The sequence below is a fragment of the Canis aureus genome, chromosome 4, assembly GCF_053574225.1.
Source record: "Canis aureus isolate CA01 chromosome 4, VMU_Caureus_v.1.0, whole genome shotgun sequence".
NCBI classification, from domain to species: Eukaryota; Metazoa; Chordata; class Mammalia; order Carnivora; family Canidae; genus Canis; species Canis aureus.
Window position 1 is genome coordinate 62,690,958 of NC_135614.1, and position 24,854 is coordinate 62,715,811.

At 42.4% G+C, this 24,854-nt stretch overlaps 1 protein-coding gene across 3 annotated transcripts in view; it reads right to left on the bottom strand.

The window, feature by feature from the left end:
• The window catches only part of SNX18 (sorting nexin 18), a 141,132-nt gene that overhangs the window by 12,940 nt on the left and 103,338 nt on the right, over positions 1-24,854 (bottom strand). For 2 of the 3 annotated variants that reach the window (XR_013378491.1, XM_077895993.1), the window contains exon 2: positions 18,687-18,756. Coding sequence is in view for 2 of the 3 variants with exons in the window: in XM_077895993.1 (XP_077752119.1) it covers positions 18,710-18,756 (47 nt within the window). In the remaining variant the exon portion in view is untranslated. Of the gene's footprint in view, positions 1-16,378; positions 18,757-24,854 lie in introns of those variants that run through there. The other variant, XM_077895992.1, reaches the window with a different exon arrangement.

Consider the following 24,854-nt stretch of genomic DNA (forward strand, 5'->3'; position numbering starts at 1 on the left):
GAGGGCTCTCTTCTGAGGCACAGACTTCACATTCTATCTTCACTTGGTGGAAGGGGCTAGGGAACTCTCTGGAGCCTCTTTTATGTATTTATTTTTTTAAGATTTTATTTATTTATTTGACAGAGAGATAGCAAGAGAGCACAAGCAGGGGAGCAGTAGAGAGAGAAGCAGGCTCCCCCCCAAGCAGGGAGCCTGGTGCGGGGCCTGATCCCAGGACTCTGGGATCATGACTGTAGCCAAAGGCAGATGCTTAATCAACTGAGCCACCCAGGTAACCCTGGAGCCTTTTTCATAAAGCACTAAGCCCATTTATAATCTTTCATGACCTGAAGTTCCCATCTCCTGATAACATCATCTTCAGGGAGTGGGATTTCAACATATGAATTTGGAGGGGATACATATGTTCAAACCATAGCACCTGCCAGTTAAATATTACTTTTTTTCTATTTCTAAATAGGAAAGCATAGCAGGGAGCAGGAGCCTTTTGGAAATGAGACTCTCCTAGTGAGGAGGCGGAAGCTGTTGGCCACCTTTGGGGACAAGAGAAGTAATTCCGGAGACGAGCTCCCAGGCAGCTATTGGTGTCGGTGAGACAAACTCTAGAGGAATAGGAAAAATGACTTTTGTCCTCCTTCTGCTGTTTGCCAGTGGGATGTCTCCAGGTGCTAACAGCTATTTGGTCTTATCTTGTTACCCAGAACCTCCCTGTTTTGCTATTGTAGAAATCAAGGGCTGGAGAAGCATAAGGACTTGCCAAGAGTCTCAAAAACAGTGGCAGAGCCAGGCCTAGAATCTGATTCTTGAAGCAATACTTTCTGTCATCCGTTATTTCCTCCTAGCTGCTGCCTGAAAGCCTTTAGTTCCGATTTGCTAACTCAAAGTTATGTATACAACAGGGCTCATGGCCCCTGACCTTTGATGCTGTAAAAGCATGAGGCCAAGGCTGGAGCATTTCCTTCTGACCAACAATTGCTGAAATGCAAAGCTGTTCTAGTGGGGAGGGGGTGGGGACGAGGGGGCACTAGCCAGGGCAAGCAAAACCGGGGGAAACTGCAAGAAATCTATCCCCACACATGTTCTTTTTCTCCTGGGGCTTCAGTGACAACTTCACTTTTTTATTTTGAGACTCAGCAGAAAATGTGTCCTGGAATGAGGGGCAGGGGAGGTGTGCACATCAACGCACATAAAAACATCAGATATTCATGAGATCCATACACCAAAGACTGAAAGACCCACACTTACTCAAACCCTCCTCCTCATCACCTCATCCCAAGCTTTCACTTGTGGAGCAGGGGGCTGTGGAGGCCTCCAAATACCAACTTTCTGAGCTTAGAGTAAAGTGGCAACATTCCTGCAGAGAGCTCGAGAGCTCGTATGGAGGGTTTTGTTGCCCACACCCTGATTTGAAAAATGAATGCATCAGAGTTTCTTCTGTTTATTGCTTGGTAAGAGATGCAGGTTGATCTTCAGGATTCTCTTTGAGTTATTTCTCACTTTGAGTTATTTCTCACTTTGAGTTATTTCGTAAGTTCTGGTGCAGTGGGGCTTCTTGCCACCAAGAAGTGCTGTTTCTGGCGCTGGATATCATTATTCGGGTTTCCTCAAGGGACGCGGCTCATTCACTGGTAAATGTCCATGAATTGGGAGAAGAAATGAGTAGCTGGAGAAGTGGCAATGGTCTTAGCATAGATACAACAACACCTGGGTTCTCTTCCCTCATTTCGTTTGCTCATTCATTTATTCATTCAAACAACATTGTCTCAGGGATCAGAAGAGTGACTGTCTAGCAGGAGAGATACTAAAAACGTGATTCATTGTTGCACAATGTATGTCTCAAAGGCTTGTAACACAAGCAACAGAAAGTATGGCTCCATCAGGCCCAAACAGGGAAGGAAGTCTATTGGCTCACATGACTGAAAACTCCCCAAAGGGTTTTGCCTCAGCAAGCTCCCTCTCGGAGCCTCAGTCCCCAAGCTCCTGATCCATCCCTCTCACTTTTGTCTTCTGGGGTATTGGCTGCATTTCTTCACAGTCTGAAGATGACCAAGGCTACATGCTTCCTTATTCAGATCCAGCCAAAAATAGTGTCTTTGCTTCAGCACTTCTGGAAAGTGTCCCAGGACTCAGTCTGGTTCAGGGGGTGGCACTTGGGGCCTAACCTGAGCTAATCAGCCATATGGTCAGAAGATGGTCACATGCTCCACTGAGGAGGCAGGTGTGAGCACCACAGAAATCCCTAAATGGAACTGAGAGTGGGGAAAAGGAAGAAAGATATATCAAGAAGCGTCCTCTTCAGAGAAAGAACTTAGGCAGGGCGCTAATAGGGCACATAAAAGCACAAAAGAGAGGTCTTCCTGAGCCTGGGCAAGCCTGGGTGTGTGTAGGGGTGGGGGGTGGGGGGTGGGTTCTATAGGAATGAACCATGCAAAGGGAAGGAATTTGAATTGATCAACCCCTGGAATGCAGCCCTAGTATACTAAAGCCAGAAGCTTCCCTTAGTTAAAAAATGATGAATGTATGGAATTAATGTCCAAAGATAAAAAGTCCAGGAGCAGACTTTATGCCAGGACTCAAGAAGCTGTGCATTGGGAGTTCATATCTATGTCTCAAATTCTCAGAAGAGAAGATGAAAATATTTGAATGTGTCTTAAAAGACCAGTTCATAAGAAGGCTCTGGTTCCAAGGACTGTGTAGTACTCAACCATTTCATCAAGACAAGGCCAAGCTCCATTCCCATGAATCTGGTTCCACCACTCACCCAGTGTGACCATGGGCAAGTCACTTAACCTCACCCCTTAACCTCTTCAACTTTAAAATTTGGACAACCGCACTTCCCTTCCTAATTATAAAAAGCTGAAATAATACCTCCAAGTGCTCAGCATGAAGCATCCGTTAAGCAACTGTGACTATTGTGACTCAAATGGAGCTGCCTCTCTGGGATGACGCAAGGTCAGAGGAGGAATGTGCACTTTCTGGAAGAGGCTGGCTTTAGACAAGACTTAAGTGCAGACATAAATACTTGAAGGGAATAGTATTAGAGGCATGCTGATGGCACGAGAATCCCTGCTCAGATTCTAGCTGTGTTCCCCCTGGATTCACACACCTGGGCCTTCCTGACAGACGACCCCAACATCCTGAGAAAGGCTTTAGTCTAGGGGAATAAAGGCTGTCACACTAGTGTGGTTCAAGTTAATAGTCTCATGTTAGAGAGTAGAGGGGTGGTAAACCCCACATTTTATCTGAAATCAGGACATTTCTGGTCTTGCCCCAGTGGCTGAATCCTAAAGGAGAGGAGACAGTAGGAAACAATAACATTACGAGGTTGGGAGCTCCATTGGGCAGCATTTGGATGGCCCAAAGGAGAGCACAAGAGGTGCTCGCTTCGGCAGCACATATACTAAAAATAGGAGAGCACAAGAGTTATGGTGACTTCTGGCTAGGGTTGGGATTAAAATGGCTGGGAGCCCAAAATGGATAGAATTTGTGCCAGGACCACCTCAGCCCAATCCATACAGAAGAAGAATGTAAGGGAAGCAACATAGTAAGTGGACAAGAGACAGAGGCAGACATCTGTGCCAACAGCTGCAGCAGCAAGGGACATGTTTCATGGCATTGAAGCATGGCTATAGCAACTCAGTGCCACGGGTGTCCTCAGTGGAAATGAACACATCATGCCTCAGCACACACATCACCACAGGGAGCCAGCTGAGGGCAGAGGTCACATGGCAGCTGATAGGGCCATGTAGGAGAGCACACATGGCCAGCCCTGGGGATGCCCATGAACAGCTAGGGGTTGGGAGGCAGTGCAGACTAAGGGCAGGGCCAGATAGACTGCGGTATTACTCTACTTCTGCCCCACAGTGGAGTGGCCAAGTTAACAGGGATGACACAAATCCACCACTTCCCCCCATCCCCCAGCCTACACAGTCACCTCAGTGCCAGCTGAATCACTAGGAGCGAACACATTATATGGTGCTTTCAAGAAACCATGATTTAATGTTGCTGCAGCTTTGTCTTTCACCAGAGATAATTAAGAATGTTTTCATGGGGGGGGGGGGGGAGGGCAAGCTGCCGGAGGAATGGGGTCCCCAAATCACCTGTCCCCACCAACTCACCTAGATAACTTTTAAATCATCCTGAAAACCTATGAATTCGGCCTAAGATTTAAAGAGAGAACAGCTGGAATGCTACAGAGAGAAGAGTTCGTGCTTCTATCAAGGTAGGAAGACGGGGAAAAAAATAAATAAATAAAAATCCAGTGGGGGAGGGTCTTCCCCCCCCCCCCCCCAGGAGCCGGGCTAAGGCTGGGTGGCAAGAGCCCCCAGGACAAGAAAGCCCAGCCCTGGAGAAGCAGGAACTTTACCAACCTTCCCAGACGGAAAGGTGCTCGCGGGGAATGCGGACAGGATCCCAGGAGGGGCAGTGGGGCCCCCAGGCTCCCAGGGTCACTAACAGAGGAGGTGCCCCCGGGGAAGAGCGCGCCCCACAGCCCGGGCGGGCGCGGTAAAGGGCTGGAGCGCGCCCGTCGGGGCCCGGGAGCAGCTCGGGCGGGGGCTCCGCGCGGAGGGGGCTGCGCGGCCCTGGGAGCCCGACTCCAGCCATGCAGGCCCCAGAGCCCAGGGCGCCAGGAGACACAGCCCAGGACAGGCAGAGGCCAGGAGGGCCCAGGACAGCGAGGACACTCTTGCCGCTGGGCGACCCCGAGCTGTGCAGGTTGGCGCCACCGCCCCGGGAGCATCCAGGCCCCTGTGGACTGGGAGCTGTGGTGCTTACCTGGGGGGCTGACTCCAGGGCTGGAGAGCTGACCGCCACCAGTGGGGTTATTCCTCCTGCTGTCACCCTGTGCCTAGGAGGAGCGGGGCTGCCAGGGAACAGGGGCCTCACAGGATAAACAACTCCCACTGAGCCCTGCACCTGGCAGGGGGCGGGGCAGCTCCCCCAGAAGACCAGCTGGAAGGATAAGGGAAGAACAAGTTATTGACCAAGCAGTGCTGGAAAGCTCCAGGGGAAGTCGAGGGGTTTACAGTATATAGAACCAGAAGATACCCCTCTTTGTTTTTTTTGTTTTTTCTTCCTTTTTCCAGTACAACTCGTTTTTATCCACTCTTCACTCAGCAAAATGACTAGAAAGAAGAACCCATCACAAAAGAAAGAATTAGAAACAGTACTCTCTGCCACAGAGTTACAGAATTTGGATTAAATTCAATGGGCAGCCGGTGGCTCAGCGGTTTAGCGCCGCCTGCAGCCCAGGGTGTGATCCTGGAGACCCGGGATCGAGTCCTACATCAGGCTCCCTCCATGAAGCCTGCTTCTCCCTCTGCCTGTGTCTCTGCCTCTCTCTCTCTCCTCTCTGTGTCTTCTCATGAATAAATAAATAAAATCTTTAAAAATAAATTCAATGTCAGAAAGCCAATTCAGAAGCACAATTCTAAACCTACTGGTGGCTCTGGAAAAAAAACATAAAGGATTCAAGAGACTTCATGACTGCAGAATTTACTTCTAATCAGGCCAAAATTAAAAATCAATTAAATGAGATACAATCCAAACTGGAGGTCCTAACGACAAGGGTTAATGAGATAGAAGAAAGAGTGAGTGACATAGAAGACAAGTTGATGGCAAGGAAGGAAGCTGAGGAAAAAAGAGAAAAACAATTGAAAGACCATGAGGAAAGGTTAAGGGAGATAAATGACAGCCTCAGAAGGAAAAATCTACATTTACTTGGGGTTCCAGAGGGCGCTGAGAGGGACAGAGGACCAGAAAGCATATTTGAACAAATCATAGCTGAGAACTTCTCTAATTTGGGGAGGAAACAGGCATTCAGATCCAGCAGATAGAGAGGTACCCCTCTAAAATCAATAAAAACCGTTCAATACCTCTACATTTAATAGTATAACTTGCAAATTCCAAAGATAAAGAGAAAATCCGTAAAGCAGCAAGAGACAAGAGATCCCTAACTTACATGGGGAGAAATATTAGATTCACAGCAGACCTCTCCACAGAGACCTGGCAGGCCAGAAAGGGCTGGCAGGATATATTCAGGGTTCTAAATGAGAAGAACATGTAGCCAAGAATACTTTACCCAGCAAGGTTCTCATTCAGATTAGAAGGAGAGATAAAGAGCTTCCAAGATAGGCAGAAACTAAAAGAATATGAGACCACCAAACCAGCTCTGCAAGAAATATTGAGGGGGACTCTGTAAAAGAAAGAGGAAGTCCATGGAAATAATCCACAAAAACAGGGACTGAATAGGTATTATGATGACATTAAATTCATATCTTTCAATAGTAACTCTGAACGTGAATGGGTTTAATGATTCCATCAAAAGATGCAGGGTTTCAGACTGGATAAAAAAGCAAGCCCCATCTATTTGCTGTCTAAAAGAGATTCATTATAGACCTAAGGACACCTACAGCCTGAAAATGAAAGGTTGGAGAATCATTTACTATTCAAATGGTCCTCAAAAGAAAGCAGGGGTAGCAATCCTCATAGCAGATAAATTAAAGTTTATCCTGAAGACTCTAGTAAGAGATGAAGAGGGACACTATATCATACTTAAGGATCTACCCAACAAGAGGACCTAACAATCATGAATATTTATGCCCCTAATGTGGGAGCTGCCAAGTATATCAATCAATTAATAACCAAAGTAAAGACATACTTAGATAATAATACACTAACACTGGGAGACTTCAACACAGCACTTTTTGCAAATGACAGATATTCTAAGCACAACATCTCCAAAGAAACAAGAGCTTTAAATGATACACTGGACCAGATGGATTTCACAGATATTTATAGAACTTAGCATCCAAACACAACTGAATACACATTCTTCTCAAGTGCACATGAAACGTTCTCCAGAATAGACCACATACTGGGTCACAAATCAGGTCTCAACTGATACCAAAAGATTGGGATTGTCCCCTGCATATTTTCAGACCATAATGCTTTGAACTTGAACTCTATTCTCTTCCAATAGAAATTTGGAAGAAACTCAAATACGTGGAGGTTAAAGAGCATCCTGCTAAAAGATGAAAGGATCAACCAGGAAATAGAGAAGAATTAAAAAGATTCATGGAAACTAATGAGAATGAAGATACAACCATTCAAAATCTTTGGGATACAGGAAAAACAGTCCTGAGAGGGAAATACATCGCAATACAAGCATCCCTTAAAAAATTGGAAAAAAATACACAAACTAACTTGCATGTAAAGGAACTGGAGAAAGAACAGCAGATAAAACCTACACCAAGCAGAAGAGAGTTAATAAAGATTCGAGCAGAACTCAATGAAATAGAGACCAGAAGAACTATAGAACTGATCAACAAAACCAGGAGTTAGTTTTTCGAAAGAATTAATAAGATAGATAGCCATTAGCCAGCCTTATTAAGAACAAAAAAGAAAAGACTCAAGTTAATAAAATCATGAATGAAAAAGGAGAGATCATAACCAATACCAAGGAAATACAAACGATTTTAAAAACATATTATGAGCAGCTATACACCAATAAATTAGGCAACCTAGAAGAAATAGATGCATTTATGGAAAACCACAAACTACCAAAACTGGAACAGGAAGAAATAGAAAACCTGAACAGGCCAATAACCAGGGAAGAAATTGAAGCAGTCATCAAAAATATCCCAAGACACAAAAGTCCAGGGCCAAATGGCTTCCCAGGGGAATTCTATCAGACGTTTAAAGAAGAAACCATACCTATTCTACTAAAGCTGCTCCGAAAGATAGAAAGAGATGGAGTACTTCCAAACTCATTTTATGAGGCCAGCATCACCTTAATTCCAAAACCAGACAAAGACCCCACCAAAAAGGAGAATTATAGACCAATATCCCTGATGAACACAGATGCAAAAATTCTCAACAAGATACAAGCAATAAGACCAAAAGTACATTAAGAAGATTTTACACCATGACCAAGTGGGATTTTTCCCCAGGATGCAAGGCTGGTTCAACACTCGTAAAGCAGTCAATATGATAGATCATATCAACAAGAGAAAAAAACAAGAACCATATGATTCTCTCAATAGATGCAGATAAAGCATTTGACACCATACAGCATCCATTCCTGATCAAAACTCTTCAGAGCATAGGGATAGAGGGAACATTCCTCAGCATCTTAAAAGCCATCTACAAAAAACCCACAGCAAATATCGTTCTCAATGGGGAAACTCTGGGAGCCTTTCCCCCAAGATCAGGAACATGACAGGGATGTCCACTCTCACCACTGCTATTCAACATAGTACTGGAAGTCCTAGCCTCAGCAATCAGGCAACAAAAAGAAATAAAAGGCACTCAAATTGGCAAAGAAGAAGTCAAACTCTCCCTCTTTGCAGATGACATGATACTGTACATAGAAAACCCAAAGACTCCACCCCAAGATTGCTAGAACTCATACAGCAATTCGGCAGTGTGGCAGGATACAAAACCAATGCCCAGAAATCAGTGGCTTTTCTATACACTAACAATGAGACTGAAGAAAGAGAAATTAAGGAGTCAATCCCATTTAAAATTGCACCCAAAAGCATAAAATACCCAGGAATAAACCTAACCAAAGAGGTAAAGGATCTATACCCTAAAGAACACTTCTGAAAGAAATGGAGGAAGACACAAAGTGATGGAAAAATATTCCATGCTCATGGATTGGAAGAATTAATATTGTGAAAATGTCAATGTTACCCAGGGCAATTTACACAATCAATGCAATCCCTATCAAAATTCCATGGACTTTCTTCAGAGAGTAGAACAAATCATCATCTCAAGATTTGTGTGGAATCAGAAAAGACCCTGAATAGCCAGGGGAATATTGAAAAAGAAAACCGGAGCCGGGGGCATCACAACACCGGATTTCAAGTTGTACTACAAAGTTGTGATCATCAAGACAGTGTGGTACTGGCACAAAAACAGACACATAGATCAATGGAACAGAAGAGAAAACCCAGAAATGGGTCCTCAACTCTATGATCAACTAATATTTGACAAAGCAGGAAAGACTATCTACTGGAAAAAGGACAGTCTTTTCAAAAAATGGTGCTGGGAAAATTGGACAGTCATGTGCAGAAGAATGAAACTGGACCATTCTCTCATACCATACACAAAGATAAACTCAAAATGGATGAAAGATCTAAGTGTGAGACAAGAATCCATCAAAACCCTAGAGGAGAACACAGGAAATACCCTTTTTGAACTTGGCCACAGCAACTTCTTGCAAAATACATCTATGAAGGCAAAGGAAACAAAAGCAAAGATGAATTATTGGAACTTAAGATAGAAAGCTTCTGCACAGCAAAATAAACAGTCAACAAAACTAAAACACAACCTACAGAATGGGAGAAGATATTTGCAAATGACGTATCAGATAAAGGGCTAGTTTCCAAGATCTATAAAGAACTTATTAAACTCAACAGCAAAGAAACAAACAATCCAATCATGAAATGGGCAGAAGACATGAACAGAAGTTTCACCAAAGAAGATATAGACATGGCCAACACGCACATGAGAAAATGCTCTGCAACCCTGGCCATCAGGGAAATACAAATCAACACCACAATGAGATACCACCTCACACCAGTGAGAATGGGGAAAATTAACAAGATAGGAAACAACACATGTTGGAGAGGATGTGGAGAAAGGGAACCCTCTTGCACTGTTGGTGGGAATGTGAACTGGTGCAGCCACTCTGGGAAACTGTGTGGAGGTTCCTCAAAGAGTTAAAAATAGAACTGCCCTATGACCCAGCAATTGCACTTCTGGGGATTTACCCCAAAGATACAGATGCAATGAAACTCCGGGACACCTGTACCCCAATGTTTATAGCAACAATGTCCACAATAGCCAAACTGTGGAAGGAGCCTTGGTGTCCATCGAAAGATGAATGGATAAAGAAGATGTGGTCTATGTATACAATGGAATATTACTCAGCCATCAGAAAGGATGAATAGCCACCATTTGCTTCAACATGGATGGAACTGGAGGGTATTATGCTGTGAAGTCAATCGGAGAAGGACAAACATTATGTGGTTTCATTCATTTGGGGAATATAAAAAATAGTGAAAGGGATTAAAGGGGAAAGGAGGGAAAATGAGTAGGAAATATCAGTGAGGGAGACAGAACATGAGAGATTCCTAACTCTAGGAAATGAACAAGGGGTGGTGGAAGGGGAGGTGGGCAGGGGTTTGGGTGACTGGGTGATGGGCACTGAGGGGGGCACTTGATGGGATGAGCACTGGGTGTTATGCTATATGTTGGCAAATCAAACTCCAATAAAAAATATACAAAAAAAAAAAGTCTAAGCAAAGGGTCATAGGTCATAGGTCATGAAAGGGATACAAACTTTTCATAATACCATTAAAGGACATCTTGTAGCTATACTTAATGGTAATGAAAAAGAAGCTACTAACTCAACTTAATCCTTCTGGTAAGGATCTCATAATGAACATTATGTCTATCTGTTTAACCTAGAGAGTTTCCAGTAAGCTGCAGAAAGGCAATAAAATGGAAATATTAAAAACATAGACTCTGAACCCCCCCCCAAAAAAAAAACAATGTTTTCATGTGTACTAACTTACTATAAGGGCAATTTTTATTGTTTTCAAACTTATGTAAACAATCCTCCTAATTACTTTTTCATGATATGCAAGGAATGTTTGTCGTGTTGGACTAGCATGCATCCTTCTATTTCTTTCTTTCTTTCTTTCTTTCTTTCTTTCTTTCTTTCTTTCTTTCTTTCCTTTTAAGTGAGAGCTAAATAATTTATTAAATTTTTCTTTTGCTTTGGCCACTCAGACATTAAGAGTGAAATGTGGTACACCAAAGTTGGAAGAATTTTACCATAAAAAGTTGGAAGAACTTTGGTGTAGATAGATTTTATGGTAAAATTCCTCCTACCCCTCTGGTCTTCAACATGGCTCATGTTTGGGGTGTTTTGGTTATCAATGTCATTTTTATTATAATTTTATGTTGATGTGTCTTTCAGATCAGTCACCTAAAGTATTTGTTGGAGGAAATTAGAATTTTCTTTAAAAATGTATAGTTGTTGAGAAAGTGTGTAAACTTTTAATTTCTCTCAGGACAGAGAAGTCTTTCTTCTAAACCTCCTATCGTTTTTCTCTTAGGCACTCAGAGTTGAGAATAATGCTATCTTTTCTCAATATATTTTTATTTGAGGCAATTCTTTGTTAGTCTAAATAGATTTCTTTATTAGACAGAAATGTGAACAAAAGAAAATGATCTCATTGCATATAATTCCTGACACAATACCCAGGACTCCAGACTGCAATCAGATTTGCCCTCACAAATGACTTAAAAAACCTTTTTGGTTTTGAACACCTGTTCAAAGAAACCCTGTTTGAAAGTGTCTGCTGTTGTTAATCCCTTAGTAGCAATGCAGACATGCTCTTGTCCTGATCTGTCTCTTTGTGTTGAATAATGAAGGGCTTGCACCCAGATTCCTATCCCTACTTTTATTAAAAAAAAAAAAAAAAAAAGCTGTATTGAATGATAACATTTACTTATTAGAGTCAGTAAGTTTGTATTTACAGAAACAGGCACACAAATAAGTGTACAAAGGGCTTTCATTAAGTGAACCACATAGAACCACAGCCAACATCAAGAAATAAAATTCACCAGCCCACCCCAGTAGTTGACCTCTTGTCCCTCCCCAGTCACTACACACTCCCTTAAAGTAAGCATAACCTTGTTCTCTGACACCATTGATTATTGTTTCACTTGTTTTTTAAAGTCTGTATAAATATGACCACTCTGTGTATACTTTTCTGCATATTTTTCATGAGATTCAGCCTTGTTACCACATATAGCAATTTTTTTTTATTGGTCTGTACCAGTATTTCCTTATGTAAAATAACACAAATCATGTATCCATTCTGTTATTGATTCCTACTTGAGTTGTTCAAAGTTTCTGGCTCTTCTAGATAATACTGCTATGAATATTCTTAGATAAATGTCTTTTAGTGAACCTATGTATGGATTTCTTTTGTGGATATATCTAGTTGTTCTGGATCATACATTTTTGTGTGTGTTCACCTTTAGTAGATAGTAGAAAACATATTTTTAGTATATATTAGGAAGTGATTGTGACAATTTACACCCTTATTAGCAGTCTATGAGAGTTCCAGTTGCTCCAAATCCTTGCCAACACTTGTTACCATCAATCTCTAAAATGTTAGACATTCTGGTGATAACTAATAAAGTTGGACTCATGTTTATTGGCCATTTGGATATGCTTATTTTATGAAGTGCTGTTAAAGTCTTTTGTCCATTCTTTTGGCCTACAACAACATTATGAAGATCTTCTTCTCTGTTTTCTTTAGAAGTTAGAAAAATACTTACTTATTTTTGCATTTAGGTTGACAGTCCATATGGAATTGTGTATGGGGTACAGGTTAAGACTTATTTTTCTTTTTAAAAAAAGATTTTATTTATTTATTTGAGAGAGAGAGAGCAAAGCAGGAGGGAGAGGATAGGGAGAGGGATAAGCAGACTGTCCGCTGAGCAGGGCTCTATGCAGGACTCGATCCTAGAACTCTGGGACCATGACTTGAAGGCAGATGCATAACTAATTGAGCCACCCAGGCACCCAAAATTTATTTTTTCCATGTCCATATACAATTGACCTTATAATTTATTATAGACTATTATAGACTATCCTTTGCCACTGCACTGCAGTGTTACTTTTGTCATTAAATCAATCCACATATGTGTGGATCTGTTTCCGTGCCTTTTAAAAAAGATTTATTTATTTATTTGAGAGAGAGAGAGCGTGAGAAAGGGTAGGGGCAGAGGGAGAGGAAGAGAGAGAGAATCTCAAGCAGACTCTCCATTGAGTACAGAGCCCAACACAGGGCTCAATCTCACAACCCTACCATCATGACCTGAGCCAAAATCAAGAGTAGGATGTGCAACTGACTGAGCCACCCAGGTGCTTCATGTTTCTGAACTTTCTACTATGAACCGTTGTTCTATGTGTCTTATATTCACCAACTATTATGGTTTTGAATTGGAACATTGGTCTGTAACTGAAACTCTGGAGTACCTGACTCTAGGTTGCCCTATAGCCTTGGCATAAAGTTCTAAGAAAGTGAAACAAATTAATGCAGAGAATTCAGTCTGAATATTGCAAGCTGAAAGAAGAATGAAGATTATTTAATTCAATTTCCTTGCTTTTAAAATGAGAAAATAGTTCTACCCAAGTGCATTGGTTATCTTTTATTTACCCAGCCACACCCACTCTCCATCCTTCTTCACCTGCTATACCTGTGGAGGTCCCCACATCAATAAGCTCTCTTACTGTCTAATGTCCACATGGTTCAGCTTATGGGGAACATTGATTTGAGGGAAGAGGAAAGTGAGGTCAGGTATTTATTCCTTAGCCATCTCCCTGTGGGCTATCTGATTCTCTCCACGAAAAGTTATGGCTCCGGGAAGCCTGGGTGGCTTAGCAGTTGAGCATCTGCCTTCCACTCAGGTCATGATCCCATGGTCCCTGGATTGAATCCTGTACTGGACTTCCCACAGGGAGCCTGCTTCTCCCTCTGCCTATGTCTCCACCTCTCTTTCTTTCTCTCTGTCTCTCATGAATACATAAATAAAATCTTAAAAAAAAAAAAAAGAAAGAAAAGTTATGGCTCTTGATAGGTGGCTTCCTCCACACAGACCTCTTCTTCTAGAAAGACTTGTTTCTTTTGTCCCAGGCCCGGGATATCAACTGTATCCCACTGTTACAGCCACAGGAACCACATTGGAATTCTGATACTTCATGATTAAAGGCATCCATGTTCCAGATGGAAAAATGGTAGAAAGGACCCAAAAAGAGTCAAAGGGGGCACATGCCATCCATCTCTTAATGGAGAGTCCAAGAAGCTACCATAGGACACCTCTGCTCACATTTCATTGGCCAGAACTTGCTTGCTTGGCCACAGTAAGCTGTGAAACTGAGAAATGTTCTCAAGCCAAAGGCCAAACTAAAACTCTTACAAGCTAAGAATATCAATAGGGGATAGTCAGCAGTTTCTACCACCATGCCATTTAGGTCTAGTCATTGAACATGCATTCAGTGTCATTCTGGACCACTTCACTCTTCTGAGATACAGAATGAATTATGCATGGCCCTGGTCTAGTCCAGCACAGGGGAGAGATGCCCTCCTCCAACAAATAACCATGTTGGTCCCCGCGCTAGTCATTAGGGATTCAAGAGTGCACAAGGCAATGTCCTTGTCTTCAGACAGATGGCTGTAAAGATGTATCTCTGTTATAGATCTTAGTCAATACCAGTTACCCAGGGGAGATGTGGTGGGTAGTGGAACAGGAGAATTGTTCTCTGAAGGAAGAAGTTTACCAAGTGGACAAGGAGGAGACAGACTTTCTAGGGCCAGAAGCAGCATGAGAAAGACACAGGGCATGAAAGTGCAGTGTTTTAAGGGAGCAGCAAAGATTCCTGGGAGCCTAAAAACATAACTTGCATGGATGAGAGTGGGTAAAGAATGAGGTTGGATGAGTCCACAGCGGCCCAGCAAGGCAGGACCCTGTGTGTCAAACACAAGCATTTGATGAATTCCTCTACTCCCTCCACCCACCAATCTCTTCTGCTGTTCATGCCATGGAAGGTTTCCAATAAGTCACAAATGAATGATAATATCATATCAGGGAGTACATCAAGCTCAGGCCCAAGTTACATCCCTCAGGAAATTTACCAGAGATCTGAATCTTGGAATTTCAGCCTCCTTCTTGGCTTGAACAAATCTGATGGAATTCTAGAATAATTTGGTTGAGCCAACTTATTCCCAAGTTGGAGTAGAAAGGTAAGCAGTAGAGAGGAGGGAATCAGAAGACACTTGCTCTCACTCAGTGTTTAGAATGGCTCCAAATGGTTTCTTTTGCAGTAAAAGCAAGCATTTAAAATGAAAATATTATGTTTTCCCCCTTCTGCCAGATATATCCTGAAAAAGAAGAGGAGGGGGAAGAATGATTCTAAAGGAAGTATTGCACATTATGTGAACAGCTACTATGTGCCAGACGCTATTCTAAGGTGCTGGGGCCATAGTGGTGAGCAAGACAGAGTCCTTACAGTCCCTAAAGAGTTTATGTACTAACAGAAGCAAAAAAGTTTTTAATGTGCTTAGTATCTAAAGTAGTTTCAAGTACTGATAAATGCCTTGAAGAAGATAATATGGTAGAGTGACTGAAGACTATTTAGTCAGGGCATGAAATTCTTTCTAATAAGTGGTATTTGAGTTAAGACTGTGTATTAGTTTCCAATTGCTGCTCTAACAAATTACCAGAAACTCAGTCACTTAAAACAATGAGGCAAATTTATTACCTCACAGTTCTGGAGATTGGAAGCCCAACATGGGTGCCACTGGGTGAAAATCAAGTCATTAGCAGGGTTCTAGGAAAAACCATCTCCTTGTTTTTTCCAGTTTTTAGAGCTTCCTGTAATCCTTAACCATGACCTTCTTCTCCTGATTCCAAAGCCAGTAACTTCAAATATCTGATTCTGATACTCACTCTCCTATTTCTTTCCTTCACCTACAAAGACTCTTACATGGGACTCACCCAAATAATGCAGGATAATCTTTTCATCTCAAGATCCTTACCCATATCTGCAAAGTCTCTCACGCCATGTGAGGTAATAAATTCACAGGTTCCAAAGACTAGGATGTGGGCACCATTAGAGGTCATTTTTTAGTTTATTATAGACCTAAATAGTGAAACAAGGGCAGCCTTAGGAACAAAGTGTAGACCTTAGGAAAGAGCATTAGAAGCAGAAGGAAGTGTAAGTGCCAGGGCCCTGCTGTAAGAATAAACATAGCATTCTAAGGAACAGAAATATGGAAACAAGGCCACATCTCCAGAGGCCAGTTTTCTCTATTGTGTTTCGGAAAACAGGATTGTCCTATGGGCCTGTTGCATTTGAGAAATCAGAGCAGAGCAAATCATCTTGAATCAGAAAATGCAACTGGAATATGCATGTAGATATACTCTTCGCACCCCATCCCTGACACTTTGCCAAATTTTTCAAAGTCTTGTGTTCTATTTTAAACCTCCCCCGACAAAAACTGTTATTTTTAACCTTTGAAATCTTTCACTGGAAATACTCATCTTTTGATTTAATGTTAGAACCCATCAACATCGATTTTTAAAACACACCCCCATTTCTTATTCCCCACCAGCAGATAAAATCTACAGCTGGAAGAAGATGGTATACCAAGAATGAAACGGTATTTAAGAGAAGATTTAGAACATCCAGAAAACAGATGTTTCTTTTTCCACATGAATATGCAGGTTTTAAAACAGTAAAAGCACACAGTTTAAATAGTGAAGTTAAATAAATCACACTGCATTCTACAAGTCTCACAGAATACATGTTTTTAATATTGCAGCCCAGCAGGATGGTTCAGGAGAAGGTCAAAACTTAGCCTTTCCAAAGTTCGCTTTTTGTTGTTGGTTATCTCAACAATGAAGATTGCAATATTCTTTCTCTTGAATCCCAATTTTTCTTTCATCTGTGACTCTCTCCAGTTTTAGTAAACCTAAATCCTACCGTAACGTTATGATGCACATTCTTACAATAGCTACCACCATCGTCATGATGGTGTTCTGTATGTGCTATCATTACTATGTCAGCAAGGTACAACAGATGGCATGGGGACCCCCAGAAGCCTCAGCCATACCCTGCAATGGGCTGTCATCTCCTCGTGGCTCCATGGATGGTGTAAAGGATCAAAAGGGGTCAACCATACACAAGGACATTCAGATACAGACCAAGCAGTTAATTACCTGCCAGGGTCCACTCCCAAGGGACAAGCCCAGCACTCCTGGCCTCCTCTTCTCTATGAAGTGGCAATTCACCACTTTGTTTTCTCTTTATTTTCTTTACTTGTTAATTTTAATATTCCCAATACCTTCAGCATAAGACCTTTTTAACCATGATGGGTAAAAGACATCATCATTCCCAATTTATGTTTCCCAAAGACAACAACTCTTAACTGCTTCTTTGGAGTCTTTTCAGAATAGTCTTTCTATGTTTATAATGAAGTGTCATAACAAATCATAATAAATCATATCATATCTGTTTTTCCCTTGTGAATGGCTTTACACTATCCACATTGTCAGACAATTTGTGCTTTTCATGTTGCTCAGTACCCTGGGCAAACATCCATGGCAGCCAGTCAGCATTTTTAAAGTGCCCTGTGCAGAATCGCAGACCTCATGGTTTCTCTGTGGTTCGCTGCTTGTGTCTGAAGAAGAAAGTTACTGAAATGCATCCAGACCGTGGTTTGCAAGAGAAAGGAGTCCATTGTGTATGTCACTGACTTCATCTCAATGTATGACTTGGCTTTGGCAGTCAGTAGATTATTTTCCTTATCACCTCATCTGAGATCATTAAAAGATTTTCAAATGTCGCCTTCATTCCTCCTATGGCTCGTGAGCAGAACTCACAAGGCTTTCAAAGTTATCATTTCAACAAATATCCATACTGACAGCCTCAGTCAAGTAATTTGTCTCTAAGAGGATATGTTATAAAAAAAAAAGAGGATATGTTATAAAATGAGATCCAACTTAGATCCATTACCATAAATCATGAAACAAAGGGGTCATCGTGCTTGTGCATTTACCAGAGACTTGGAAAAAAATGATACGAATATATTCTCATAAATCTCATAAGGTAATAATTTGCTTTTAAGGCCACATGAAAATGGAATGAATTCTGAGTGAATTGATGATTCCCTCTTCAAAGAGCTACAGTGCTTTCAAATAAGGGATTAAATCAAGATTTCATCAAAACCACAAAAAATGTGGTTTCAAAAAGTGATGGATCTAAGTTAATGTCGAGAGAGAGAGAGAAGGAGAGAGAACTTTCCCTTTTCTCTCACAAGTAAAGCAGGCTTTGTCCGCCCTGTGTGCATTGAGAGGACAGTACAACTCTCCATGGAAGACACATCCCCAAGAGCATAGAACAGCAGAGCTTAAATCAGTTTGTTTTGTCAGACTTTGGCCTTGGAACTTTTATTATAATAACATAGATAAATCTCTGTCTTGGGATATGTCACACCCTCCTAAACAAGAAAACTGTAACCTCCAACCACCCCTTTTTCTTGCTGGTCCCATCTAAGCAAGGCATTTTCTATGATATATGATATGTGGGCTTTATTATCAAGCAGAATTGTTTCGTGACATTTTGTTTTGTAACAGCTTTATTGAGATATAATGCAGAGACCATACAATTCACCCATACTTGGTATCTCGTTCAAGCTTCTGGACTTCCCCGGGCCTTATCTTTTAATTTGTAATATGGGAATAAGAAGACCCCACTGATTTGTTCTGTAAATTCAATGCATTTCCACAGACAGTGGAAATCTCCATCTTGTTGATTAATGGTCATTTTAGGTACTGAATTTAGCTCAGTTCAGTACCTTACCACTTCCTCTGATTAAAAACTGACACAACGAAAGACTCTGTCCCTCCCCGACCACAGGGTAGAGCTGAGTTCACTGGGGAACTGTGTGACATCATGGTTGCTTCGCACCCACTGGTGCTGCTGTTGTAAAGATACCTCTCTTCTACTGGGATGGGCAGTGCAAGGAAATGGGGGTTTCAGGAATTTTGGTAGAGGGGGCCCTCTGCCGTACGGGGGCCTGGAAGCCACTGGCTCTTACCTCTGCTGGCCTCCACATGTTTGCTAGAGTGGGGACAGCTGCAGGGCTTCAGTTCTCAAAACGCCCAAACCTGAGGAGGAAAAATGGAACAGTTCATGCAGGAGGATGTTTCCAAGGAGCCACTGTAGCCATGCAGTGTTCCACACACACCTGAGAGTCTAACTTACCTCATCACCACACACACACACACAAACACACACAAACACACACACTTCTCCATTTCTTTCTCTCGGTGTAGGTTTTTACTTATTTTTCTCTCTTAGATGACAAATCTGAAGCGTTTCATAATTCTAGGTTACAACTCTGCATCTTTGCTTCTTGGTTCCCTTCATTGCTTTGTGATATCCTATATGTAGAGTGGTGCCCTGTATGCGATATTATGGGTTAAATAATGCCTCCTTCCTCAGCCTACATGTTGAAGTCATAGCCCCCAGAGAATGGGGCCTTATTTGGGAATAGGGTCTTTGCAGATGTGATTAGTTGAGATGAGGTCATACCACAAGGGTGGGTTCCTAATCCAGTATAACTGGTGTCCTTTAAAAGGGGGAAATTTGGACACAAAACACACACAGAGAGGTAAAGGGAAGATTAGGGGATAATTCTACAAGCCCAGGAACACCAAAGATTGTAAGAAAACTACCAGAAACAAGGAGAGAGCCCTGGAACTGATTCTGTCTCAGAGTCCTCAGAAGGAATCCATTCTGCCAACACCATGATCTTGGACTTCTGGCTTCCAGAACTGGAATTCAGCCAATGAATTTCTGATGTTTAAGCTATCCGGTTTGTGGTACTTTGTTATACAGCAGCCCTAGGAACCTCATACACAGGACATACTGAGTTGTCTTTCCAGCCCACCATCGTTCTGAGAAACCTCCCCCCCCGCCCCCCATCCCAGGAGCAGCCACGTTCAACAACATGACTCTGATCCCGGCCAGAGCTCACTAGAAACTTGTATTTGAGACCAGGAAAGTAAGTCTCTAGCCATGGAAGCCAAAAAATATAAAACTCGACAGCTGCCAACAATTATGTTTTCCACAACAACAACAACAACTAAAAGCCAGTCTGCCGCAAGACAACGCTGGCACCCAGAGGAGCAGAGGTGAGGCTGGGAGAAAGCTGGCAGCGTTCCAGCCCTGTCTCCACTGGTGCCCGAAGCCCCAGCTCTGTCGGGACCTGGCCTGTGACTCGAGGTCTGCGGGACTGGAGCGACCACCCGGTAAATTCCCTTTTTGCTCAGACTGATGTATACAAGGTTTGTGGCACTCACAACTCAGCCTTATAGTTAATATAATCTCCAAAACTTATGCACTCTTATTTTAATAATCAGTGGAAGAGAGGCACCTGAGTGGCTTAGTCAGTCTGCCTTCTGTGCAGGCCATGATCTCAGGGTCCTGGGATGGGGAGTCTGCTTCTCCCTCTCCCTCTGCCCCTCCCCGTATTCATGTGCACACACACACTCTCTCTTTCAAATAAATAAACTAATTAAATATTTTTAAAAATAAAATAGTAAGCAGAAGGTTGCTGCCCTACAGAAGCAACTATGTTCTTAACGACAGGGGTGCTGGATCTTTTCTAAAAGCCTTCATGAAAATGAAACTTGGTGAAAACAATATAAGTTTTGTTGAAACATGCTGCCTTCGTTGAAACTGCAAGCCATCAGAAAGAGAAAGAAAATGATTAATTTCTTTACCTCTTAAATGAAAACCCAAAATAATTTAGTAACAGACAACTTTCATCTTTCATTAACATATGGGAATGTTTGTTGACTTACAGACACGGCATAGTGCCTTCATTAATTAAAAGTCATTTTGCAGAGTTGATTGGGATGTCTGTGAAAAGTTGGAGTCGTTTCAACTATTTATTGTGTTTCCATTAGCTTTATTTTCAAAGAATTTACTAGCCCTGTGATAAGCTTCAAATGCCTGGCATTTTGCCTGAGAAAATATTTGCTATTTGGTGTATTAACAATGAGGACTTTTCCTGTCTGCCCATTACCACATTGTGTAAAATCTAAGAAAATAATTGCTTAGTTTTCATTCTGATCTATACACTTCTTAATGGCCTCTAATATATCTAGAGGTGTAATCCAAAAGGCTACCAGTTTTATGTCAGAAAAGGGTAAGCAAATGAAATCTGATGTCGGAGATTAGGAAATAAACAGCAAGTTTTATGCTATTTTGCATGCTAATGGGGAATATATTAGTTTCTGTGGCTGCATAAAAGCATTCTCCAGAATTTAGTGGCTTAAAATGGCATTAAATATTTATCTCACCCAGTTTCTGGGGTCAGGAACTCAAGAGTGGCTTCCATGGGTATTTCTGGCTCCAAGTTTTGCTTGAGGTTGCCATTAAAGGGTTGGTCAGGGTTATAGGCCTCTGAAGATTTGACTGGGACTGGAACATTCCCTTGCCAGTGGGCTTGTTCCCATGGCTGGTAAACTGATGCTGGCTGTAGGCAGAAGGCCCTGGTCCTCACCACATGGACCTCCTCATAGCGCTACTAAAGTGTCTTCATGACAGGACAGCGAGCTTCACCCAGGGTGAGTAATCCAAGAGAGAGCAAATGTAGAAGCTGTAAGTTTTTTTGATGACCACACTTAGGTGCCATCCTCTGTCATTTCTACAATGTCCTAGTGAATACAGGAGTCAGCCCTATTCCAAGTGGGAGGGGAAGACTCTGGGGAGGCAAAAATCATCTGCGGCCTCCAACTACCTTGGAGGCTTCCTATTCTGCATATTAGTGGGAAAGGAAAATTCTCTGTAAAAGAGGACAGAAAACGCTTTCCACAATGAATGTATTTGAGAAAATATCAGAAAAATTAATTCTAGAATCACAGAATTCTAGAATTGGAAAGAAGGTTCAGATATCATCCAGTCTAACTCCACCATGGAGACTGAGACGCAGAAAGCTGGCAATACTTTTCTGATCTAACTTAGCAAATCAGTGACTGAAACAGGATTAGATGCCAGCCGCTTTACTCCTAGTTGGGGCTCATGTTGAGAGTATCCTGGCCTAGAAACCAACATCCACCCCAGCCTCCTCCTACGGTGCATTCCTCCGCCAAGGCTGGAATACCACCAAAACATTGCGATTCCCTAACTCTCTTGCAGCTAGGATTCTGGATATGATTCAGGTTCAGGCAGTCAGTGCACTGACCTGAGATGCAGAAATCAGAAGTGATGCAGAGAATATGGGCTGCAGCAACTTGGTTTGCTCCTACTGGCCAAGGTGGCAGCAGAGGGCTTGCGCTGTTCTCTGGCAGAGGCCACAGAGGTCCCAGTGCTCGGGTCACCAGCAGGTGAGTGCTGAGGAGCCTGGCTCAGAGGTGTTAGCTTGCACCCAGGAGATGTGACATGGCTTTAAGGCTAAGAGCTGCAACAACAGCTTCCTGATCTCTAAAGAGCAAGGAAGCTAGCATATTCCTGGAGTGAGCAATGTCAAGTGGTGATTGCCACGGTCAGGAAGGTGGGAAATTAAGTGGTTAGCAGCTCCCCTGGAGGACTGGTTCTCTGGGTGGTTCTTGGCTTTGTTCCTGGAGTCCAAGCCCAGAGCCATTATTCCAGTCCTTCCAACAATTTTTAAGTACCTAATTCCCTGTGTTCAATCCAGTTCTCATGAAATAGAGTGGTGCCGGTTTTCTGCACCTAAATGCTATTTCAGAGCATGTTCTCCTGTAGGAATGAGAAAAGCAGCCTGACCTATGGAATCTGGCCTGACACAGCTAGATCTCACAGTCGTTAGGAAATAGCCTGACACTTACAGACAGGCCATGGGGTTCTCCCGTTGAGAGTAAACAGTTTCTCAGAACGTCAGCTTCAGACAAAGTCGCTCTGTTGACTGTGCAGGTCAAGACATGAATAAGAGCACTCTGTATCATGTCTGCACACAGACAAAACTATAAATGTTGTCCAAGTCACACAAATGGCAAAATACCCCTCCATCCTTGCTTATCTGAGTGGCTGTTTCGTCTTTACTAATGAAAATCTTTGCTTTCCCTCTTTCCAGATAAGAGTTATTAAAATGTTCAGTCATAGACTTGCCCCTCTTCCTGACAGCATCCAATCCACACACGAGCCCTGTATCCTTCAGCCCTCCTCCAGTCACCTGACACGAGCCCAAATCCTGCAAATCCTTTCCCACTCACTGGTGTGCGTTTTGCTTCCCTGCAACAAGATGGTCACCTGGCCATCTTTAGCCAAAAGGCATTGACATACAGAATTTGGTTTGAAAAATCTCCTGCTGTGCCAGTGGTGTGGACTATTTATAGTGGTTACTTTCTGTGCATAAGTGAACTATTCGGTATAGAATTAATATTCCTTTTTTGCCTTTTTCTCACCTGTGCTTCTTTATGAAAGCCAAAAAAATGCCAGAGTAGTAGTTTTGTGTCACCAAAAGCACAGGAATCATATGCATCAAATGATAAAGAGAAAATCATAAAAGAAAGGATGAACAGTAAGCATAGAAGGTGATTGAAAATTAGATAAAACAATTATGTAGTGAATTGGATAATAAGGTAATTCTTGAATAACCTAATATACTAGGCACTTGTACTAGTCATTTACACATGTCACTGACTTTATCATAATAATTCTACTGCAAAGTAGAGATTTTAATTTCCATTCAATATATGAGAAAGACTGGGCTCTGGAGCCCAATGACCTACTTGACAAGTAGTGATGATGGAATCCAAACTCAAGTTGCTAAAGATCATGTGTTTCCACAACAGAAATAGAGATGGTATGGACATTTCTGAACCAACAAAAAACACCATTTTTTGCTGAGTAATAGGTCTTTGGTTTAGTGTTAATTGTCAGAATAAGGAAGCAGCTATGCAGGAAATATTTGATGGGAATCTACTACAAAGAAATGTTTTAAGAAAGTTACGTGTCGCAGATGCTTGCGGCAAACGTCTATGGCAAAGATGCTCACAGCGAAAGTATCTAGAACCATTGCCAGACCTAAAGCATTTTTCTGAGCTCCTTCGACTTCTCTATTAATGGCAGTGACGCCACTCTGGCCCTGAGCCAGCCACCCAATGCGCTTGGGTTTGTTCGACAGGCTGGCTGGAGGCAGGCCTTGCATCAGAAACGTGGCACTGCACACTCTTCGCTGATTTAAGCTGAGCACCTCCAAAGAGAATTGACTTCCTGTGACGCCAGCGGAGAGCAAATGGCCTGTGTCCAGGTGGCTTCATGGTGAGGAGGGGCAAACCCAATCCTAACCAGCACCACCTCCCCAGGCCCGCACCAGGTCTACAAGGCACAGAAACCCGTCCGCCCCCCCACACCCTCTCATGTTGTGAACAGCCAAAGTGAAAATAATCCCAAACAGCCTGGGAGCCTTTCATTCTGTTTCATGTATGAATGGGGTGGATTCACAAATATATTTTTAAACATGCCCTGCGTTTTTCTGAATTTTCTGTTTCATTATTGTCCCAAATGACATTCGGGGGTATGTCCTAGCCTGAACTCCACAGCAGCACTTTCAACAGAGTGCCCAAAGGTAGCAAAGGGTAGCAAAGGGATCGGTGATCCTAACTGCAGTTAGGTGGGTATCCTGTGACATCCCTTTCCCAAGCTAGAGAGGGAAAGGGGAAGTGAGGAGGGAACGGAGGGTGGAAAGGCATAAAGTAAACACTCAATCAGAGGCAGGCTTTGCAGACCCAAAAAACTTGCAGATGATGGGGAAAATATAACATAGCATCCCCAAGTTCACAAAGATTTTTAAATACAGAGGAAAATATACCTCATATAGACTCATGGAACAGAAAAAGGACATGAGGGGGAAATTTAGGAAATCTGCATAAAGTATGGACACTAGACAATAATAATGTATTAATAGTGATTCATTAATTGTCACAAATGTAACTTACTAATGTAAAATGTTAGTAACAGATTTAAGTTGGGAATACAAAAACTCTCTGACCTATCTTCCCCGTCTTCTTTACATTTCAGACTACTCCAAAAGTTTATTCAAAAAGTAATTTTTAGCCTGGGTGGCTCAGTGGCTGAGCATCTGCCTTTGGCTCAGGTGGTGATCCCAGGGTCCTGGGATGGAATCCCACATCGAGCTCCCTGCATGCAGTCTGCTTCTCCCTCTGCCTGTGTCTCTGCCTCTCTCTCTCTCTCTGTGTCTCTCGTGAATAAAGAAATAAAATCTAAACAATAA